This window comes from Schistocerca cancellata, chromosome 4, assembly GCF_023864275.1.
Source record: "Schistocerca cancellata isolate TAMUIC-IGC-003103 chromosome 4, iqSchCanc2.1, whole genome shotgun sequence".
NCBI lineage: Eukaryota > Metazoa > Arthropoda > Insecta > Orthoptera > Acrididae > Schistocerca > Schistocerca cancellata.
The window spans coordinates 736,000,599-736,023,931 of NC_064629.1; the positions used below are offsets into that span (position 1 = coordinate 736,000,599).

Below are 23,333 nucleotides of genomic sequence, written 5' to 3' on the forward strand. Positions count from 1 at the left end.
GTCCATACAGGTAATATTTGAAACTGTAATTAAGGAGAGTAACTTGTGAACACTCCAGGGTGACTTCCATGCCCTACACATAAGCTAGCTTGTCAGTACCCAGGCCAATGGTCTGTGCTACAACCTCCATATTACCAACCATTCTGGTTTGAATTTCTCTTAAGGACAGATCTCCCTTACCAGTGATCTTTACTGTGCATTGGCATTTATTTTTGGCTTACTAGTCACTATTTTAACTCCATCATTATCCTCCACTTGGAACAATCTTGGCATTCCTTTGCTTGCAACTTGGTGCTTTCCTAGTGATTCTGTAGATTATTGCTATCTGCAGTGACAGACTGAAAAATGGCATTACTCATAGCTATAAAGAAATTTAATGCTCCCCTTGTGTATATCAAACAGAGCAAAAAAATTCTTGTAATGCTTATTCCAACTTTCGTATAGTATCTTCACGAATTTTCCACAAAACAAACAGTGCTGCTTTCTAAGCATATACAAACCATTTCCTTATGTGTCAGAAATAAAACACATATTTATCTGTGGTTCATCTTCAATCACATTAAATGATCCTTTGTCAGTGTCATTATCTTATAAAATGCCACACGGCTGTAACGGTGAATGGCAAATGGACTGACTTTTGAAACTGGCCACTCATGTTGGATGAGGATTCCTTGCAGTTTGTTATTTAGTATTCATGAATCCTCATAACATGTGAATGACTTTGTTAACACTGTTATGTTAGTTTCTAGTAATTATAGTGCTGTGCCCATCTATACTTAGGAGTCCTTGTGTTGATAAATCTGAATTCTCTTCTAAGAGTTGGACTTCAAGGACACCCCTTCTCCTGTATTTCGTCTGGTCATTTCATAACAATCATACAATATATTTATCAATCCACCATGCACAGCGAAGATCTGTGGCCTATAACAGTTGGATATTTTAAGCTGACCTGCAAATTGTACCAAAGAAATCCACACAAACCTACATTGGCTGTGAAAATTAGCATTTACTATCAGTTAAATGAGATTTAAGTACTGATACTTCTCTCTAAATATCACATTATGCCGCCTTAGACTTTGTCTATAAAATGCCATATGTATTTTTGCGGTACAGTAAGAAATGCGGAAACTGATACAGAAATTCACATCTCTGAAACAGTTTACACATGCAATTTTAGAACTAACCAAATAACTTATTAAATGTATTGTAGAAGTCATACCACTTTAACAGGGTATTTAACCATTCTGCAGTTGTTGACACAATTAGCACTTCAGCCGATAGTTGTGGGTCAAATGCAACAACAAGGGGGAAAACAGTTGATACAACTGTTGCTGGATCGGATGCTGATGAAATTTTCAGTAATATGTTTTCCAGTGGCTTCAACCTGAAAAATAATTAAGTACATGAATAAACTATAGCAACAGGGCAAATTATCAAATTTCAGACAACTAAAAATATATTTCATCTGTAACATAGCTTTCACACAAAATTACAGAAACACACTACAATAAAACCATAATACTGTATTTTCGGGAGTGCCAACAAATGAAGACAGTAAAATAATTTAAATTTAGAAATTCTGGGCATAATATATTACAATATATTTATGTGATCCAAGTTTTATGTGAAATATTAGGTGTCAGTCTCCTGTTACATCTATTTTCACTTTTACTTTTTATTTTTTTAATAACTAAGTGATATGTCTTACATCCAGGGACAGAAAAAAATCGTTTTATTTTACGGCCGAGTTCAGTGCTATTTTTTGCCAATTTTGGTGTCAACTTTTGCCAATTTCAGTGCCATTTTGTTGCCAACTTGCCGTTTTGCCAATTATCATATTTTCCCTTTTTATATTTTTTTCAAATTCGACGTTTATTTATTTATTTTTGAAATTTGGTGTTTGATGTTTATTTTTTTTTACCACATACGGTGCTTTTTGCCCAAACTCTATGTACTTTTTTGTCAAACTCGGTGTTTTTGCCAAATTAGGTCAATTGTTTTGCCACTTCGGTTGCTATTTTTGAAGTCACATCACAGTTTGTTACGAGGGAAATAAACTGTCATTTCAAGATCATACATACAAGAAAGGAAAAATAAAGTAGGCAAAACATAACTTCAACATTCAATAACTATCAGTTACTAAAAATACATTTTCAACATTCAATAACTATCAGTTACGTGACTGTCGTCCTCAGATTAAATTTTTTATACAGGAAAATGACAAATTTCACGATATTTCATAAAAGTCATCGATTTCGCATTATTTCGCTAAAAATAGTCAATTTCGCATTATTTTCCTCGTTATTTCCGTGAAATTTTCCCACCCCTACTTATTTCTATGACAGTGATGGACGATGAACGAAGACGTATCGCTGGCAGACACCACGCAGCACTATATGCGCAACTTGACACTCGGCGCGGTGGCTGATGGGAGCGACCGTAAAGGCATTTCCCATTTACAGAACACGTTCAGGTGACACTTTTTATCGTTAGAAACAGCTCGGCCCGAAACTTGAATAACAAACTCCACTATTTTCGGGGCAATGAGAGACAATATGATTTCTTAAGTACAGATGGGCATGTGTGAGACTTTTTCTTTGGTATTGTGTGGGCACTGGCACTGTGGCTGACCTGAGAACTGAATGTTTACCAGCGAAAACATTGCGGGAACAATTTGTCAACAAATGATTAATGCTATAGTGTATTTTGTCGCTGCAATTATTTTGTGAAAAAGGGGAGGGAAATAAAACTTGTTCCATACTGTGAGTATTCGTGGTGCTGGCTTCTGGAATATTGACGTATTGTAAAGATACACCGAAAACTTTTTTTGTGATTTGTAGCAGAAGTTGTATTGAATAGTCCTGGCGAATAGTGTTGCTTGCTACAATTAATTGTATATTTCGGTTTTAAATAATCATTTAGCGAAAAGTAAAATGAAGTATGCAAATTATGGTCCAAATCACACTGACACCATAACATCAATGATCATTCACTACTTTGCATAAGTTCATTAACTATCAATCGCTGTGGGGTGCGATGTCTGCCTTGCTGCTGAATTTACGACAGCATTGTTAACGATTAGATCGCAGCTAAATACTTGTGACAAGGAAGAATATAAATGTCACTGCTGCTCGTTTTTCACTCGCAGCAATTTTGTCGTCTTAGGTTCCTACCTATCCACACCGTCCGAAATTGCGACTTATTTGGATGAAACAGCAAAGTATTCGTAGCACTAAATAATTCATGTATCATTGCCGGTCGTTCCATTGCAGGGGTTCCATCTTTCGTTTTTTAATCAGTCACAAAATCGAAGAAACTCATTCGTTTGAAATGTGTGTGAATTCCTAAGGGACCAAACTGCTGATGTCATCGGTCATTCGTTAGAGAGCACGCTCTTGTATGTAAATAACATCGAATATTGCGGACTATACTTGTGTTACATTAATAAGAAAGTACGAGAATCTGTAAAAAAAACGCGAAAATGGGAGAAAAACAGTACAGAAACCTGTTATTCGCGCAAACTAAGTTGACACTCGGCGCGGTGGCTGATGGGAGCGACTGTAAATGGAAAATGCATTTGTAATCTCTTCCATCAGCCACAGTGCCGAGTGTCAACTTAGTTTTCGCGATTATTACTTTCTCCTACACATGTGTCTAACCACGAGACCATACACAAATTTTGACCTTAATATTGCTACTCTTAAGTGCCTCCTGAACACTTTCTACCGCTGATACGTCGTTAACTGACATTTAATCGCAACAAATCGTACCCAATGAAACGCTATTGGCTATTCTTGTTTCGGTCCGAGCTGTCCCTCAGTGTTGGTGTATAACAAAGATCATACGCATAGCATAATTTCAAGGACTGTATGGATCCTAAGTGAAGGATTACACGCGAAAATATGATAATTTTGGGATTTTTACTTTCTGAGCGAGAAACTGTTGCAAAACAAATGAACTTGCATACATTATTATGTTACTATCAAGAGATTATGAAGCATGTGCACAACAATGAACTACGCTAACGAAAAGATTTAGTTGAGTGTAAAAACATATTCCGATACACGCGCCTCACAGGGGCTTTGTTGCGCACCTAAAGTACTATCATCATTTTGTGTTAAATTTGTTACTTCATCAAATCTCATCCCATAACTGTACATTTTTATGTGCTTCTGTCGTACTATCACTTGCGCACTCCACAGCAGAATGTGACCGAGCATTCAGGCAAGATAAAAATCATTATTGCGAGAAGATTATAAGCTGTTTGGTTTTTACTGTTACTATCTTTATTAGCATCTAGTGACGTAATTCAATGAACGAGGAAGAGTGAGAGATGAGGCATCCCAATTTCAATATTTTCAATATTACGTTTTAAAATTAATTTCCTTTTCATATTTTTGTTTTCAGCAAGATACTCAGAATGACCGAAGTTGAGAGAAACCAACTGTCTACATCTACAACGAATGTAACTCTGATCACAATGCATCAAATGATCCGGCGGCTGATGTACTACATTCCAACAGACCAAGTGTATGACTGAAGAAAGGGCACTGTTCATCTTTACCCACAGAGGGATGTGGATGAAGTTGATAAGTTTTCAGCCATATCAGACGATTGTACTGAAGTCAGTGTCTTTTTCTTTTATTTTGCTAAACAGTTTTAACGCGCAGGCCGAGATGATAGTATATGGCCAGAGAGACTGAAAACAAAAATGTGTGATATTTTCAGTAGAGATGGGACGTTCGTGAACAAACAGGTCCAAAGGAACGGTTCACCAAGATAAACGGAAGGAGCGATGAACTAATTCTAAGGAACGGTCTTTCATAGTTCACTTCGGTCGCGGCTTTCTACTTGCAGTTCCTGGGAACGGGAAACGGTCGGTCTCGTTCCCGCAACGGCACATCGCCCGGTCTCGTTCCAGCCTCGGCCGGACTCGTCCTCCTACGCGTGGCCACTCGTCGCAGTTCCACTGCCGACTGCTCCAAGTTAGTTCCGTACCGAGTTGTTCGTTTCATTCCCTGTGCACGTCCATTCTAGATCTGTTTCATACCTTTTTGAACTCTGGATTTCTGGTTCTTTTTGTATTCTATTCGGTGCCCACGACCGTCAATTAAAATGTATTTTGTAGTTAGGTAAATTACATAAGAATTATTTGGTATGAAATACACTACTGGTCACTTAAATTGCTACACCACGAAGATGATGTGCTACGGTCGCGAAATTTAACCGACAGGAAGAAGATGCTGTAATATGCAAATAATTAGCTTTTCAGAGCATTCACACAAGGTTGGTGCCGGTGCCGACACCTACAACGTGCTGACACGAGGAAAGTTTCCAACCGATTTCACATAGACAAACTGCAGTTGACCGGCGTTGCCTGGTGAAACGTTGTTGTGATGCCTCGTGTAAGGAGAAGAAATGCGTACCATCACGTTTCCGACTTTGATAAAGGTCGGATTGCAGCCTTTCGCGATTGCGGTTTATCGTGTAGCGACATTGCTGCTCGCGTTGGTCTAGATCCAATGACTGTTAGCAGAATATGGAATGTGTGGGTTCAGGAGGGTAATACAGAACGCCGTGCTGGATCCCAACGGTCTCGAATCACTAGCAGTCGAGATGACAGGCATCTTATCCGCATGGCTGTAACGGATAGTGCAGCCACGTCTTGATCCCTGAGTCAACAGATGGGGATTTGCAAGACAACAACCATCTGCACGAACAGTTCGACGACGTTTGCAGCAGCATGGACTATCAGCTCGGAGACCATGGCTGCGGTTACCCCTGACGCTGCATCACAGACAGGAGCGCCTGCGATGGTGTACTCAACGACGAACCTGGGTGCACGAATGGCAAAACGTCATTTTTTCGGATGAATCCAGGTTCTGTTTACAGCATCATGATGGTCGTGTCCGTGTTTGGCGACATCGCGGTGAGCGCACATTGGAAGCGTGTATTCGTCATCGCCATGCTGGCGTATCACCCGGCGTGATGGTATGGGGTGCCATTGGTTACACGTCTCTGTCACCTCTTGTTAGCATTGACGGCACTCTGAACAGTCGACGTTACATTTCAGATGTGTTACGACCCGTGGCTCTACCCTTCATTCGATCCCTGCGACACCCTACATTTCAGCAGGATAATGCACGATCGCATGTTGCAGGTCCTGTAGGAGCCTTTCTGGGTACAGAAAATGTTCGACTGCTGCCCTGGCCAGCATATTCTCCAGATCTCTCACCAACTGAAAACGTCTGGTCAATGGTGGCCGAGCAACTGGCTCGTCATAATACACCTGTCACTACTCTTGATGAACTGTAGTATCGTGTTGAAGCTGCATGGGCAGCTGTACCTGTACACGCCATCCAAGCTCTGTTTGACTCAATGCCCAGAGGTGGTTGTTCTGGGTACTGATCTCTCAGGATCTATGCACCCAAATTGCGTGAAAATGTAATCACATGTCAGTTCTAGTATAATATATTTGTCCAATGAATACCTGTTTAACATTTGCATTTCTTCTTGGTGTAGCAATTTTAATGGCCAGTAGTGTACATACATCTTTTCACGTAACAAAAGGGCATATCAGCTTACTTCACTATTTCGATAAACAGCAGAAGACATACTTATAAAAAGGCAAGTTTTTTGTCATTACACATGCAAAGAAAGTCGGCACGGTACACACGAGTAGCCATTTTCCGTCTTTTTTTTATCCAAGGTAAAACAGCATGTTCATTGTTATGGACGGCAGACCGACTTACAACCGAATGAAGCCCGCGCTCCATAATCGAGTGTCTGCTGTCACATTTTGTGAGGAGAATACGATAACTTCTACAACGTTATTTCATTGGTACAGGGTGGCTCACGAAAAATCGGCCCCGAGTACTAGACTCACTGTCGCTCACCAATCGCCGTCTATTGTTTCGAAGTAGTTGTTTGCATTAGCTTATTTGTTATTTCTTTACTGCCTAATTAGTACATGTTTATCTATTCTACTCGTAGCGGTCAACAAATCGTGCGTAATTGGCGAGCGGTCTCTACTAGGGGCCGCTTTTTCGTGCGCCACCTTATATTATTTCACTGCGATCAGCCACATAACGCTACAGTTGGCTAAACGAGTGCTTTTGCAGAATCACGAAAATTACTTCTACAAGTGTGTGAGAATTCTGTAGTGAATAAAAACTCTGTACTCCAGAGGTTCCACCTCTTGGCACCTTCCATCTTCAGTCACCTATGCTAATAATTTTCAGTTTTTCATGAGAACCATATACGATGCACATGTGAACGGTGAACGAGTAAAAATGAACGGTTCCCAAAAAAGAGCGCTCACTGGTGAACGAGTTTGCCCATCTCTGATTTTCAGTAGTAGTATGATATTTTTGTAGCGTAGTTACTTTCGTATGGTGAATTCATTCCACTCACGGGTTTCTGTTCTTTGTTTGTTACCGAGTCATCGTCTGCCTGTGACGTACCCTCACCGACAGTGTCGAGTAGCGACGTTGTCATGCCCTCTGCAGATACTAAGTGGCAACGAAGGACATACTAACGCGTGTAATGCCTCTGTTTTTTTCTTTCCCTGTTTTCATAGTGTTTACTTTGACCAACCATGGACCCAGTGTTTCTGCAACGCTGGCATGAACAGTTGCTCCTACAGGAAGAGCAGCAGCTGTTGCACTAAATGGCTATGAGCACTATGGGACTTAACTGCTGAGGTCATCAGTCCCCTAGAACTTAGAACTACTTAAACCTAACTAACCTAAGGACATCACAAACATCCATGCCCGAGGCAGGATTCGAACCTGCGACCGTAGCGATCGCGCGGTTCCAGACTGTAGCGCCTAGAACCGCTCGGCCACTCCGGCCGGCCCAGCTGTTGCACTTGCAGCAGTAGCAGCAACAGGAGCAGATGTAGGAGGTGATAACCTAGAATGCACACTTTCCTCGCAACCTTGCCTTGCTGGTGGAAAATACCCACTCACGGGCCACTTCTCTTGTCTGCCCCCACTGCCTTCGATGTCATTTCCCGGTTTTGATGATTCTATGGAAAGGTAGGAGAATTATCTGTGATGGTCTTTGCTGCACTGTCAGGTAAGGAGTACTGTTGGTATAGGTTGATTAAGCTGGGTGGTTGTTGTCTGGCAGCATGGATCCAGATAAAGCTGTCCACAATTTGAAGCCTTCCGCTGAGCCCAATAAGCTTTCCTTTGAAGAGCTTTGTTGGTTTCTTGCACAGCATTCTAGCCATGAGACCCATGTGGTAGCAGCGTGGTTGCAGTTTAACCAGCACACGTGTCCTGGGCAGTCACATGCAGCCTGGATTGCAGATTTGCAATGCCTCTCACGGAAGTGACATTTTGAGTGTCCCAAATGTGCTCTCTCTTATGCAGATTCATGAATTCGGGATGTGATTGTCCGGTTAGCTCCTGATCCCAAATTTGACTAGGGTGTTGACCTTGTCTGACCCTTCTTTAGCTGACATTGCCCAAATTTCGGATTCGCATGAGCTTACAGTGGTTGCTTAGGACGTCCTTTATGATAACTGGCAGGTGGCACGATTAGGTCTGCACGGTGAAGAGCCCCTGGGGACCTGCGGTGTACCCCAGAAGGCCTCACCTCCCACCGAGTCACCATGTCTTGCCAGCATTGACAATTCCAGTTCAACAGTGTCTCGGTACTGCCTACCTTTGCCCATACCAAGCTCTGCAGGTCTGTGTTGCTTGCAGTGTTCTCATTCCCACCCACAGCAAGTTATTATGGGTCATCAGTGTAATTCTCCTTGCACTTGTTGGGCAAGCCAGATTTTCTGCCCCAGCTGTCAGTTGCTGCGCGTTCATCAAAATTGCCCACATGTGGAGGCCATGTATAGGGTATGCCTTTATAGAAAACATTTGGCAACTGTTTGTGACAGATGGCAAGCCACGAGTCAGTCTTCTAACTCCCCAGTGTTTTCCCTGGACTGTGGCTGTCTCACACGCCACATGTGTTGCTCTAGCCTATTTTGCTAACCATGACTGTGGATGGGCAGTCCGTTGAATTTCAAGTCGACAGTGGTGTGCCAGTCAGCCATATTAATTTGGATATATACAGGATCTTGGGGTGGCCCAAGTTGAAATGGTCACTTGGTCAGGTTATGTCTTATTGTAAACAATAAATGTGGTATGGTAACTTTCATTGATGGTGGTCAATTCACCACTGGAGCAAAATATCTTTGGGCTTGTCGCCTTTTCTGTTGTCAGGTTTTAGATCATTGATGAAGTGCATTTAGTGTCTCACTCCACCCCTTTTCACGGTTTGAACTCCTTACGGTGGCCCTAAAGCCCATTGTTCGACAATACCTTCGACCAGGCAGAAAATTTCGAGGCACATTTTGCTCTTAAGCTGTCGGCAGTCCCAAAATTCTGTCGTTCCCACCCCCTTTCGTTCTCCATGTACAAGATAAAGGCTGAATTGCAATATTGGCAGGATCAAGGTGTCGTTTCTCCTATTTCACTAAGTAAATGGACCACCCATTCGGTGATGATTTATAAGCCATATGGCACAGTGTACCTTTGCAGCGATTTTAACAGATAGTCAATGCAGAAGCTGTCATGGATTCATATTCTATGGCAGATGGAGATTTTGACGAAGTTGTTTGGGGCCAGTACTTTTTCCACTTCTATTGGCGTGATACTTACTTGCAGCTGTCATTGGACACAATTTCTCGGACTTTCTTAGTCCTTTTGGAATCTCATCTGCACCAGGAATTTACCAACAATATCAGGAGCAGTTGATTCAGGACATTCCTTGTTGCGCCAATTACCTTGCTTACATCTGAGACGCAGGCCCTACTAGGGAGGAGCATTTACAGAGTCTTCAGTCAGCTTTCCAATGCCTCCTACAGAATGGCCTTCGCTACAGGCGGGAAGAGAGCAGTTTTTTCTTTCCAAGTGGGAAGAGAACAGTTTTTTTCTTCCCGAAGGTGCACTGTATGAATTGTGTGCTTGGTAAAGATGATCTCGTCCCCCCTGGACAACAACATGAAGGCATTGTTAACCTACCAGCTCCCAATAACATGAAGATTCTCAAGTCTTTTATGGATAAGATTTCGTATTATACTGAGTTCATCTGGTAGGCTGCGCACGTCTGCCAGCCTCTTCACTGGCTTCACCAGAAGAGCGTCAAGTTTTTATGTTTAGCGGATTGTCAATGGGCCTCTCAGTATCTCAAGAAGTGTTTGTGCTCTGCTCTCTATCTGGCTTCATTTACACTAGATAAACCTTTGACCCTCACCTGTGATGCATCCTACGACGGTCACTCCAAAAGAAAAAAAAATGTGCGTGAAGTCTTATGGGACTTAACTGCTAAGGTCATCAGTCCCTAAGCGTACATACTACTTAACCTAATTTATCCTAAGGACAAACACACATACCCATGCCCGAGGGAGGACTCGAACCTCCGCCGGGACCAGCCGCACAGTCCATGACTGCAGCACCTTAGACCGCTCGGTTAATCCCACGCGGCACACTCCAAAAGAAATGCACACTATTTTTTTAAAATCCATCTTTTATTCTACATGTTTGAAAGTTTTACAGTGTGTAGATACATCCTTTAGGAACAATGTTTTCATTTCTCCCCATTATTTCCATCCCTCTCAACTGCCTTACGCCATCTTGGAACCAGCGCCTGTATACCCGCACAGTAAAATTCTGGACCAACCTGCTGTAGCCACTGTTTGGCAGGGTGCACAAGGGAGTCGTTATTTTCAAATCTTGTTCCACGAAGAGAATCTTTCAGTTTCCCAAAGAGATAATAGGCAAATGGAGCCAGGTCAGGACTGCAAGGCGGGTGTTTCAGTGTTGTCCATCCGAGTTTTGTGATCGCTTCCATGGTTTTTTGACTGACATGTGGCCGTGCATTGTCGTGCAACAGCAAAACATCCTGCTTTTGCCGATGTGGTCGAACACAACTCAGTCGAGCTTGAAGTTTCTTCAGTGTCGTCACATATGCATCAGAATTTATGGTGGTTCCACTTGGCATGATGTCCACAAGCAAGAGTCCTTCGGAATCGAAAAAAACCGTAGCCATAACTTTTCCAGCAGAAGGTGTGGTTTTGAATTTTTTTCGTTGGGTGGATTTGCATGGTGCCACTCCACTGATTGCCTCTTCGTCTCTGGTGGAAAATGATGGAGCCATGTTTCAACAGCAGTCACAATTCTTCCAAGGAATTCATCTCCACCATTCTCGTCCTGTTCCAAAAGCTCGCTGCATACCGTTTTTCTCGTTTCTTTGTGAGCCACTGTCAACATCCTGGGAACCCACCTGGCAAAAACCTTTTTTAACGCCAACACTTTCAGTATTCTGCAAACACTTCCTTCCCCTATCCCAACATAGCGTGACAATTCGTTCACTGTGATGCGTCTGTCAGCAGTCACCAATTCGTTAACTCTCTGCACATTGTCGGGAGTGTGCGCAGTACGAGGCCTGCCACTGCAAGGACAATCCTCAATATTGCCGTGCCCACTTTCATCATGTAACCTGCTTGCCCACCGACTAACTGTACTGCGATCGACAGCAGCATCTCCATACACCTTTTTCAACCTCTTGTGGATGTTTCCAATTGTGTCGTTTTCACAGCACAGGAATTTTATGACAGCACTTTGCTTCTGACGAACGTCAAGTGTAGCAGCCATCTTGAAGACATGCTGTGATGGCGCCACTCACGGGAACAGGTTGAATTAAGTTTGAAAACAAGCGGGAAGGATGTATCTACACACTGTAAGACTTTCACACATGCAGAATGAAAACTGTATTTTTACAAAAATGGTGTGCATTTCTTTTGGAGTGACCCTCATAGTATAGCATTGGTGCTGTCCTGTCCCATCAGCACCCAGATGCCACCCAACAGCCCATAAGTTATGCGTTCAAGCCACTTTCTGCTGCACAACGGAACTACTCACAGGTGGAAAAGGAGGTATTTGCCTATATTTTCGGGGTTAAGAAGTTAAACGTCTTCGTATATGGGACGAGGTTCCTCCTCATCACTGACCACAACCCATTGGTTTCCTTATTTAGACCATGTTCCAAGTTGACAGATAGGGCTGCCCAATGTTTACAGCAGTGGGCCCTCTTTCTCAGTAACTATTCTAATGGCATTCGTTACCACTACACCACCCAGCACAATACTGATATACTTTAGTGGCTACCCTGGTAGCAGTTCGACTGACAAGAGGCTCTCATGTTCCTAGTGATGATGCCTTGCAGCAAACCCTGTCAGGTTTTCCATTATCAGCAGAAAAGGTTACAACCACCACTACTGCTGACCTACATGTCTGGAAAATCGTTTCAGCAAGCCAGATGGGATGGCCAGAGCGCTTTTATTCAGGTGCAGATCATGCATAGCATATGTTTTTTCTCCTACTTACTCGACTCATGTTGTCTGCAGGGTTCTTATGCTTGCCACAGAGGAGCAGCACTGTCGAGTGGTTGTCCCTCCAGTGTTGCAGCCTTTCATTCTCCAGCTGTTGGATGTGTCGCACTGGGGTACGACCCAGACAAAAGCATTAGCACAACGTCACCTCTGCTGGTGGGCAATTTATCATGACATTGAACATCTGGTGTGGGCTTGTGCACAGAACCAGGCTGCATTGTCGCACCACTTCTCTCCTTGGCTAGTCCTTGAGCACCCTTGGGACAGGGTGAACATCGATTTCTCGGGTCCATTTTTGGGTAGCACATGGTGGTTGGTGGTCAATGCAGTGTCAAATTTTCTCTATGTAGCCAAGCTGTCGTTCACAACATCAACTACTACTGTTTACATGTTGTCGATTATTGTTGTCATTGAGGGATCCCCTAGGGTGCCTGTGTCCTGTAATGGTAGACAATTTGTGTCATGGGAATTTGAAGACTTCTGCATCTGCAATGATATTCAGCAACCGACTATGGCGCCACTTTACTCGGCTTCTAACTCAAAGTTGCAGCACTTTGTGCATACATTCAAGACCCGGATCAAGAAGTCCATGTCTGCCTCTTCCCGCAACAACACATTGTTGAGTTTTCTGGCTACGTGTCGGGTGAGGCTGGTTAGCATGTGCACTCCAGCAGAATGTTTACATGGGTAGCAACTGTGGTGTCCCTTGGATGTGTTGCACCTTGAGTCATATGCTAAGGGCCACCATGGGTTGGTGGGTTTCCTCCTGGGGCTGCCACTTGGTTGGTTGGTTAGTTTTGGGGTTTGATGGGGGCTAAACATCGAGGTCATCAGTCCCCTGTTCCAAACAGACATACTTGTAAAAGGCCTATACAGTAAAAGCGTAACCTCTGCACCCAGAGGGAGGGAACACCAAGGGGTACAGAGCAAAATGAACACCGCAATAACACAAAATAGAGCTCACTTAAGAGGAGCAGAGCAAATAGTTGACTAGAGTAAAATGGACTACAGTGGTTGATGGATCAGGTAAAAGATCAAACACTCGACTACAAACGAAGAACCTCCAGCTGGAAAGCGTTCGTAGAGGTATAACACAACTTGTTACCATAAAAGACACTATTTTGGTATCCACGTCACAATTAAAAGTCGCTGGAGTGGGTGTAGCCTGAGAAATCATGCGAGAGCGCTCACACTAGAGTGAGTGATAAAACCCAGTTGCACGGATAAAATGTAAAACTGAGTCACCTAGAATTAAAGGAAGTGCAGCTGGTAAATTAAATGACTGCCGCAAGGGGGCTAAAAGGGGGCAGTCCATCAGAAGATGGACCACTGTCAGCCCTGCATCACAGCGACACTTGGGCGGGTTCTCATGGCGAAGGAGATAGCTGTGGGTCAACCGTGTATGTCCAATTCGGAGACTGCAGACAACAACTGAGTCCCTACGCGTGCTCCTCAAGGATGAGTTCCATACGGCCATGGACGACTTTACCGTGCGGAGCTTATTTGGCGTGTTCAGGACAGACCATTCAGAGCTCCAAACATCGCGGACCTTGCGATGTAGAGCTGACCGTTGGTCTCTTTCCACGAGACCAAGCTCCAGGGGTGGCGAAGTGGTGGCCTGCTTGGCCAACCGATCGACACGTTCGTTTGCTGGAATGCCGATGTGGCCCGGGGTCCACACAAACGTCGCTGAACGACCACACTCGGCGAGAGCAAAAACAGCATCTTGAATACTGCGCACCAAAGGGTCTCGAGAAAAACACTGGTCGAGTGCTTGCAATCCACTCAGGGAGTCACTGCATATGATAAATGACTCCCCAGGGCAGGAGGAAAGGTGAGCGAGTGCATGATAAAGAGCAACCAGCTCCGCAGTGAAAACACTGCTCCCACAAGGCAGGAAATGCTGCTCAACGTAGTCGCCGTGGATGAAAGCAAACCCAGTGCTGCCACTTGGGCCCAGTCCTTCAGCTGGCAGCTGGGGTGGTTGCTGGCTGTCGAGGTGCGCCACAAAGGTCGGCAGTTCTTCGTGGTAGATGTTGGGGCAGAGCAGCTGCCTCGTTAAGCCAATCAGTTGCACCTACACCCTGTTGGAGCATCGCTGCTGTGATCTTCCAGTACACTGAGCACCTGGGTTGATGACAATGTTGTTCCCACAGCGGGCTTCCACTTGCAGAAGCATGCCTCAACATTGCCACCCCTTCTGCACCCTCCACTGTCCTGTTGTACACATCCTTGTGCCGCAGTGTGGCTCGTGCTTCCACCTGACATGGTGGAGGCGCATGGCTTTTGACCCAGCCTCCTTCCCCTAACGTTCCCCTTGTCAATGGAGCCATTGCTGCAGCCCCCGTGTCCTTTGACCCTTCCGGCGGAGCCGGTGGTTTCGGTGTTGCTTCCTTCAGTGGTTGGTCCACTACTGGGTTCTCCAGCACTTTCTCCAGTTCTGTGCCAGAGGTTGCAGCCCAAGCCTAGCCATTTCAGCGGGGGGGGGGATTTAGTTTACACCCCAACAGATGACCTGATGGAGGCAGATGAGCTGGCATGGGTAGAACAGTGGAGTAGTTCACAAACCTACCATGGAGGGCACATACATTGTGTCATATGGGCAAACTTGCTGACGGAAGTTTTTACTTTAGAGTGGCAGTAAGTGAAGTAGGCCAGTGGTCCTGCAGAGTTAAACTACCACCGACCTAGCCTTGCATTTGTGTCAAGAGTTGTCATGTGCTCAGTTGTTAGCAGCCTGCACCAGAAATGTGCTGATTATTTTTGTGCGCGTATCTACGTAGGTTCAGACATTCCACTTACCATAGTTCCATTTCCATGGCGAGTTCATGCCACTCAATGGGTTCTGTTCCCTGGTTGCTATAGAGCCATCGTTGGCTTGTGAAGTACCAGTGCTGTCTGTGTCAAGTAGTGGCGTTGTCATGCCTGCTGCAGGTACTAAAGACGTGTAAGGGTCTACGGGCTGCAAGCAGCCATACGGTACATAACACGCGCTTGCCAGCCGACATGTCTGGAATGCTAACAATGTGCTTGGGCAGTACACGGGTGTCCGGCCGCAGTGCGACGCAGGCAGTAGTAAGCCACTGGCCGCCATCCGCAGAACGCCATATTAACTAGTGTGGTCTCCGGCGCGAATATGTCTCTTTTCTTAGCTCACCATGGAACCTATCGATACGACCATAATTAGGATGTCAGACACAGTGATGATGGGTGCGCGTAGCGTGCATGTTTTATAATCAGCCTTTGTTAATAAAACTGTTTAAACTTACTTCTCGTGTTCGCATATTGCCGTACCTCAAGGACCCACAGCTTACAAATCCTGACAAATATTTCGTCTAATTATCATCCGAGGCAACAACACAAACAACCCCCCTTTAGAAGTGGTGTCAGCATGGGAATAATTATGGAAAATCTGCAGTCCTGAAGAGGAGCAGCACAATGTGAACATCGAGCAGCAGCATAAACATCTTCCGACTACGCGGGGACATCCGACGCTGGAATTCAGGTTGGTCTACTCCAGTTTGGCTATAATACGAAAGGCAGTGATGGATTTTTATTTTACATTTGGGTGACTCATTGGCGTTAAATTAGACGAAACGTCGCAATCCAGTCAGAGTAACGTTGTCGATCTACAAACTGTTATTAATGAACTGCAAGAAGAGATTCGGCAGTTAAAACCAGAAAGAAGCGAGCGTAACATTCCGAAACATTTGGCAAATGATAGTTCGTGCAGTACAGATACGACTAAAATAAGGAATTTTTCATTATTGCCATCAGTACCAGTGTTTAGCGGGAAAGCCGAAGATGATGTGAAGGTGTCTTTTCGTTAACTTGAAGGTGCCGCCCTTTTAGGATCCTGGACAGATTCCGATAAGCTAGTGGTTGCCAAATTAAGAATTCGGGGAGCAGCACAAGATTTCATTAGCGCGGAGGCTACTTGGATGAAAACAGAAGATTACGAGTTTGGAACGGTTCAGAGATTTAAACGTAAAAACGCAATCGTATTTTACAGAGAGCAGCTTCACCGTTTGCGAATGCCACGAGACGAATCTATCGAGGAGTTTACCGACAGAATTCGTAACATCAGAGCTCAAACATACGAGATGAAAATGAAAATCGCATTCAGTTGTTCGAAGCCGACCAGAGAGCCTTGGACACATTCATTCATGGGTTGTACGGAGAGGAAGTAAGCAAAGTTGTTCGATTGGCGCGATGTAAAACGTTTCAGGAAGCAGTAGAATCAGCTGTTGGTTTCGTTGAAGCACTAAGACGACCGAACGAGATGCAGAAACAAGAACGCAGAGTTTTCAGCACAACAGTACAATCCTACAGGTGCAATAAGCTGGGTCACAAGCGTGAGGATTGTAAAAAGAATCGAATCTGCTATCATTGTGGGATGTAGGGTCACGTTTCGAGAGATTGTCGCAACAAGAAGAAAGGTAATGCGAACAGACAATGTCAGATCTTTAAACGAGTACGGGGACGTACGGGCACCACTCCGTCCGCCCGTTGCCAGAGACAGTGATTCTATTTATTTATTTATTATTTATTTAGCATCCAATAGATCCTATTAGTTCCAGCGAAAACCAGACCGAAAATGACTTCGTGATAGGTGCTGTATATCGTGGGAGAAACATTAAACTACTTATTGACACAGGAGCACAGACCTCATTAATGTGGGGATAAATTGAAACCGCCGCTATTAAAAGTGCGAGGGATAAACGGAGGAAAGCTACGTAACTATGGAGAAGTTGACGTAGAATTCATTCTTGCCCTAGGCCAAGATGAAGGTGAAAATAAAGATAAATACACAGCAAGGGTGCAAGTAGTTTCAAATAACGAAAGGCGTTATGACGGTGTACTTGGATTTTATTTCTTGTCCTCTAACAAGGTAGAGATATTTGTCGCAGAAAGAATGATCAGACTAGGCCGTACAACTACAACCTAGGAAATCGTTCTTCAGATCGTACTCAAAGGAGCAGCAAAACTGACGTCGTGCGAATGGACGGCCCAAACGATGCATCAGTTCAAACCGTCCGAGTTGATATTCAAATTGATCAGCCTCAGCAAATTCTCAAGGGAGCAGGGAAAACAATCTACGTTGAAGTTAAGTCACATCGATGCAAGGAAGGAACTTTGTTATTAATTGGGCGACCCGAGAAAAGTGACTTACTGGATACAATGCATTGTTATGTTGCTAGAAGTATAGGCGTCGCTGCAATGGTGAGACAGAATGCCGCAAAAGTCCCGCTTACAACAACGAATATGAGGAATGAGGACGTTGTTTTGCCACGAGGAACGAAAGTTGCTGAAGTGTCGAGCGTAAGTAAAAGTGACGTAGATTCCAGATGAAGTAACAAATGCTGCAGTTATAAACATAGATTTTTGTAACAGTACCGCAAAATTGTAACAAGGAGACGTAGTTAATAATGAACTGAAGCGCAAGATTTGGAAGAATATAGAACATTTGACAGCTGATGAACAGTAGATTTTAGCGCCTGTTTTGTTGGAGTATGCAGATTTATTCCGAGAACGTGCAAATTTGACTGTCACTCATTTAGTTTAGCATCGTATTCATACAGATCATTCAGACCCACCGCGGTGTTCGCCTGTGGGAACTGTAAAGAAGAAATCAATTTCTGGAGAACCACAGTTCCGTTTTTGTGTTGGTTACCGATCTTTGAATGCTGTGACCACACCCGACATTTACCCTCCATCAAATTTAGAGGAAACCTTGGATTACTTGGGTAGATGTCGAATTTTTTCAGTATGTGATTTAACAAGTGTTTATCACCAGTTAACAGTGCGTCCAGATGATCAATCAAAAACTTCATTTGCAACAGCAACAGGAGTATAGAAGTATCTTCATATGCCGTTTGGACTTCGTAATGCTCCAGCTACATTTCAACGCCTGATGGATTCGGTTTTACGAGGGCTCACCCCAACACAAGCACTTTTTTTACCTTCACGAGGCAATAATTTTTGGTGAATACATGAAGCAGCATACTGAGCGACTACAAGCTGTTTTTGAGCGTATAAGAAGCGCAGGCCTGTCTTTATAAATAGATAAATGTCGTTTTGCACAAAATAAAGTTAACTACCTTGGTCATATTATAACCAGTGAAGGTGTTCAACCTGATCCAAAATTAATTGAAGATGTAAAGAATTTTCCTGAAGCACAAGATTTGAAAGAACTACAATCATTTTTGGGATTGTCAAATTTCCACAGACGATTTATAGCCGATTATGCGAATATAGCACGTCCAATGATACAACTACTGAAAAAAGGAGCCACATTTAATTGGTCAACAGAGTGCAAAATGACAATGGAAGAACTTAAAACAGCTCTAACCACAGCCCCAGTGTTAGCCTATCAGGATTTCACGAAACCTTTTATTCTTTTAACAGATGCATCCAATTTTGCCATAGGTGCAATCTTGTCTCATGAAGTTGATGGTCACGAACATCCAATACCATTTGCTTCCAGACAATTAAACAAAGCAGAATGTAATTGTTTTACCACTGAGGAGGAGCTCTGTGCTTTGGTTTTTGGTATAACACATAACAGATGTTTCTTAACAGGATAAGAATTTACAGTTATTACAGATCATGCCACACTTGAATGGTTATTGAGCTTAAAGGAGCCAAGTTCCAGATTAACAAGATGGGCATTAAGACTGAGTGAGTACCAATTTAAGGTTATTCCCCGACCTGGTAAACAACATGTGTCTGCTGATGCAACGAGTCGAAAAGTCAATGTTTGTGTTACAATACGCCGAGAAGAAGAGTTAAAGGCAGCTCAAAAAGGTGACCCACAATGCAAATTAAGCAAAAATGATCAACGTTTTGTCAAAATGGATGGATTATTGTACAAAATCACTATTAAAGGAAACCGCCTAGTTATTCCAGAAAGCATGAAAGAGCAAATCATGAGAGAACAACACAATTCTTTATTGTCAACATTGCGGTAAAAAAGCAACAAACATTAAAATAGCTGAAACGTTTTGGTGGCCGAGCCGCAAATTTGATGTTTTCGAGTTTTTTCCACAATGTGATTCCTGTAAGAGACGGAGTAATGTAGGAAAAAGTAGAGCACCATTGCAAGAACTGCCCGAGACAAGTGAAACATTTGAACGAGTAGGACTAGATGTCGTAGGACCATTGCCAAAGACTAAAGATGGAAACAAACACATATTGACAACGTTAGATCGTTTCTTTAGATACCTTCTCATGATACCAATACCTCATCAGGGCGCTGAGACTATGGCTAAAGTTTTTGTAAAAGAATGGATTCTTAAGTTTGGACCTACATTACGTATAATTAGTGATCAAGGAACGAATTTTACGAGTGAATTACTTAAACAGACTTGTAAGTTCATGCAAGTAACTCAGTAAAGGACCACACCAGCACACCCTGAAGGAAATGGACGAGTTGAGCGAGTTCACAGAACAATTATTAAAATGGTTTGTCATTATGTGAGCAGCAAACACGACAATTGGGATGTCTGTTTACCGTACTTAGTAGGTTGTTATGATGCCAAAATGCACAGCTCAACTGGCCTAAGTCAATATGAGATCGTCTATGGAAGAAGAATGTATTCACCCTTGGACTTTGCACGATCGACTGCCGGGATCAGCAATGAACACGTAAGGGATCTAGCACGCAAGCTAAAGGAAACATGGAGGAGAGTGAAACAGCAAAATCATCTATCCTTTCTTCAGCAAGCAAGACAACATGACCGCCTAGCGGCAGTGCCACAGTATCGAGTTGGAAATCTTGTGTGTCTGAGTAATGCGGTGCTAAAGAAGAGTCAAGTCAAAAAGCTTAAGAAGTTTTGGAATGGACCATATCCAATCTTGGAGGTGTTGTCGCCAGTCACTCTTAAGCTCAAACTGCCCTTTCGTTTGACTGTCGTTCATGTCAATCGTGTAAAGCCATTTCTGGGTAGATTTCCTGTAGTATCGCAAGACGACAAGGACTGACCGAGAGGCAGACCAGCTGTTCTCAAACCCAGGAAGCGAGAATCGCGAGGTCACAGTCCAGACTTCCGAGGCCGAGGCATCGCCACGTTCCAAGCGATCCTGTTCGAGACACCCCTACAAGCTGTGTAAACGTGTGTAGTGTGTGAGAGTGCAATGCCTGTGTTTATTTCAGCCACATGCTTATGTGAATGTGTTGTGAAAATTTAGTATTGAAGCTATTGCACGAGTGCACAGTGAAACTAAACCTTTTATTCCACTGGTTGCCACAACGAACTCATTTATTTTACATTCATTGTTAACTCTAGTATTTAGAACTAATTAACCATGTCCATTTTTATTCTCATGTTTGCTATAATAGCGTATTCTACTAATGCTGTAGTAACAGTACCACAGAGTACAGGAGTTTTGTTTGAACCATGGTCAGACATGGTAGTTTCAACAAGTAATGCAAAACTTGTCCTCAAGTACAATCTGAGTGAAATCCAACAACAGTTCAATTCTGTAAAGAAGCAGATTGATCTAATTCGTTCTGTTAAGGGTAATGATACAATTTTGGAAATGGGTACATCATGGTATTATAACTGGATCACAGCCAAAATGCAGGTAGAGTCTACATTGCTAATTATGAACGAGAGATTTACTGTTTTTTAAAAGCTTTTGCCACACAAGACTTTAATTAGGCGTAAACATGCCTGGTTTGATTTTGGACGGAGCATCCTTCATACTGTAGTTGGTAGTTTAACTAGTTGTGATCTACTGGAAGTTAAAGGCAAAATATTAGCTCTTGAACAACAGTCCAGTAAAGATTCAACTAACCACTCTAATGAAATTATCGTATTAAAGAATATGTAAAGAACCATTACTAACCACATAGTTTTCATTGGACAGATTGTAAAGCAATTTATCTCACATTTCCACGTAATTCATAGTGAAACGAGCACAAATATCCAAGAACTATTCCAAGGATTAAATGCTGTGAGTGGACACTTAGATTTAAACACTCTTTTGTTAAGGATTTCTGATAGTTTATCAAATACTAGAATTGATGCCCTTAACTTAAGAACAGCCTTAGAAAGTTGTTCAAATGATTGTTTGAGCAGCGTACTACTACATCCAGAACAATTTTTACAGTTCCTGCCATCAATTGAGCGAAAGCTAGAGGCAACCTATACTATGATTTACCCTGTTAACTCTTACAATTTATATGATTACTATAAGTTAACCACCACACACACTTTAATGACTGAAGAATTAACTGTTATTGTTTCTATACCCATTGCTAGATCAAAGCATAATTTTGAAATGTATAAGATTTATACATACCCTGTGAAATGGAGACAGGCAGGTATTCATGTGAAGTACGTACTGAATGATTATCCACTGATCAGCAATGATCGAAGATATTTTGTGTCCCTAAATGGAAATGATTTGCATATGTGTAAACGTAGTCATAAGTTAATTTGCCCTGAATTGGCAGTATTCTTAGATAGTAGACTGTACAGCTGTAAGAAATAATTGTTTATGAATCATCCCCAAGAGATGATTGCCCTAGAATTTTAACACATCTTTATCATACATTCCTTAAATGATGTTCTGAAAGTATAATTTCCTCATATAACTCCATCCTTGATGTCACATTTGCATGTAAAAACTATGATACACCTGAGCTACCCTTTACACTCAAATTGAATAATAGTGGATTAATCTTGAATGCCACACATTGTGATTTATCATGTGAACTATTTGATATGCCTAGTGTATTGGCAACTACATTTCATGCAATTGGACATTTGCCATTAACGAGAATGTTATCTGTTTATTACAATGATTCACACATATTAACATATGGAAAGCATTCCTTATCAAGTTTTTCTGAAGACAATAATTTAATTAAGGATATACGTGAAAATTTAATTTCTTCCTATAATGAGTTAAACTTCATTGAAGCAGCAAATAGAATTAAGTCCTTCAATTCATCCAGTAACGTTAATGGATACTTGATTGTCAGTATTGTGTTTTTATTGCTTTTACTAATTTTTCTTTTGTCATGTATGAAACTGTCATCCTGAAGCCACGCTTCTCTGTACCGAATGTTACTGAGGGAAGGATGGGGATGGAAATCGGCCATGCTCTCAAAGGAACCATCGTGGCACCTGCCTGAAGCATCTTACGGAAATCATGGAAAACCCAAATCAGGATGACTGGATGTGGGAGCAAGAGAGTGACCGCAGAATTTTGAAAGTAGAGGAAGAACATACAGTATGGAATCTTCTTGATCATATTCTTACCATGGGACCTAATTTTTTTTTTAGAGCACTGCTACTTCAAGAGAGAAGAATCAAAGAGCTATCAGACAGACAGGGCATCACTACCTTCTTTGATGATAATTACAATGATGCATACTGATTTTTCTGTTGATTTTACATGTGTAAGTCAAGGTGAAATTCAAAGTGCACATTGGCAGCAGAACTGAAATAGTATTTTTACTGCTATGATTTGGCTTTCATGGTACTACTCACTCCTGTGTGTTGGTATTTGATAATCTGGACCACACAAAAAACACAGTCGTCCCTGTTGTTGATAGACATCTTGAAGAACTACCAAATAATACCAGAGAAGTTACAACCTGGTCAGATGGTCTATCTTCCCAGTTTAAAGATAGATATAATGAAGAGGCTCTGAAAGCTCTAAGTAAGAGTCAAGGCAAAAAATTATACGCAAGTACTTTGCAACTTTTCATGGGAAGGGACCAGTTGACGCAACTGGTGAGGCTGTCAAACACCAAATTTGGTCTCATGCGAAAAGCATGAAATTTATTGTAAACAATGCAACAGATTTTGTAAAAGCATTGTTAAATTCTTCTTCTGTGACAGCAATTCTCATGGGTGAAGAAGACTTTAGAGAGGGGAAAAAAAAAACCACTACACCTCTCGGCCTCAATCAAGAACTGCAA

At 42.6% G+C, this 23,333-nt stretch overlaps 1 protein-coding gene across 1 annotated transcript in view; it reads right to left on the reverse strand.

The window, feature by feature from the left end:
* The window catches only part of LOC126183842 (glucose-6-phosphatase catalytic subunit 1), a 138,848-nt gene that overhangs the window by 113,820 nt on the left and 1,695 nt on the right, over positions 1 to 23,333 (reverse strand). The window contains exon 2 of the mRNA XM_049926102.1: positions 1,220 to 1,384. Coding sequence (XP_049782059.1) covers positions 1,220 to 1,384 — 165 coding nt within the window. The remainder of the gene's footprint in view (positions 1 to 1,219; positions 1,385 to 23,333) is intronic.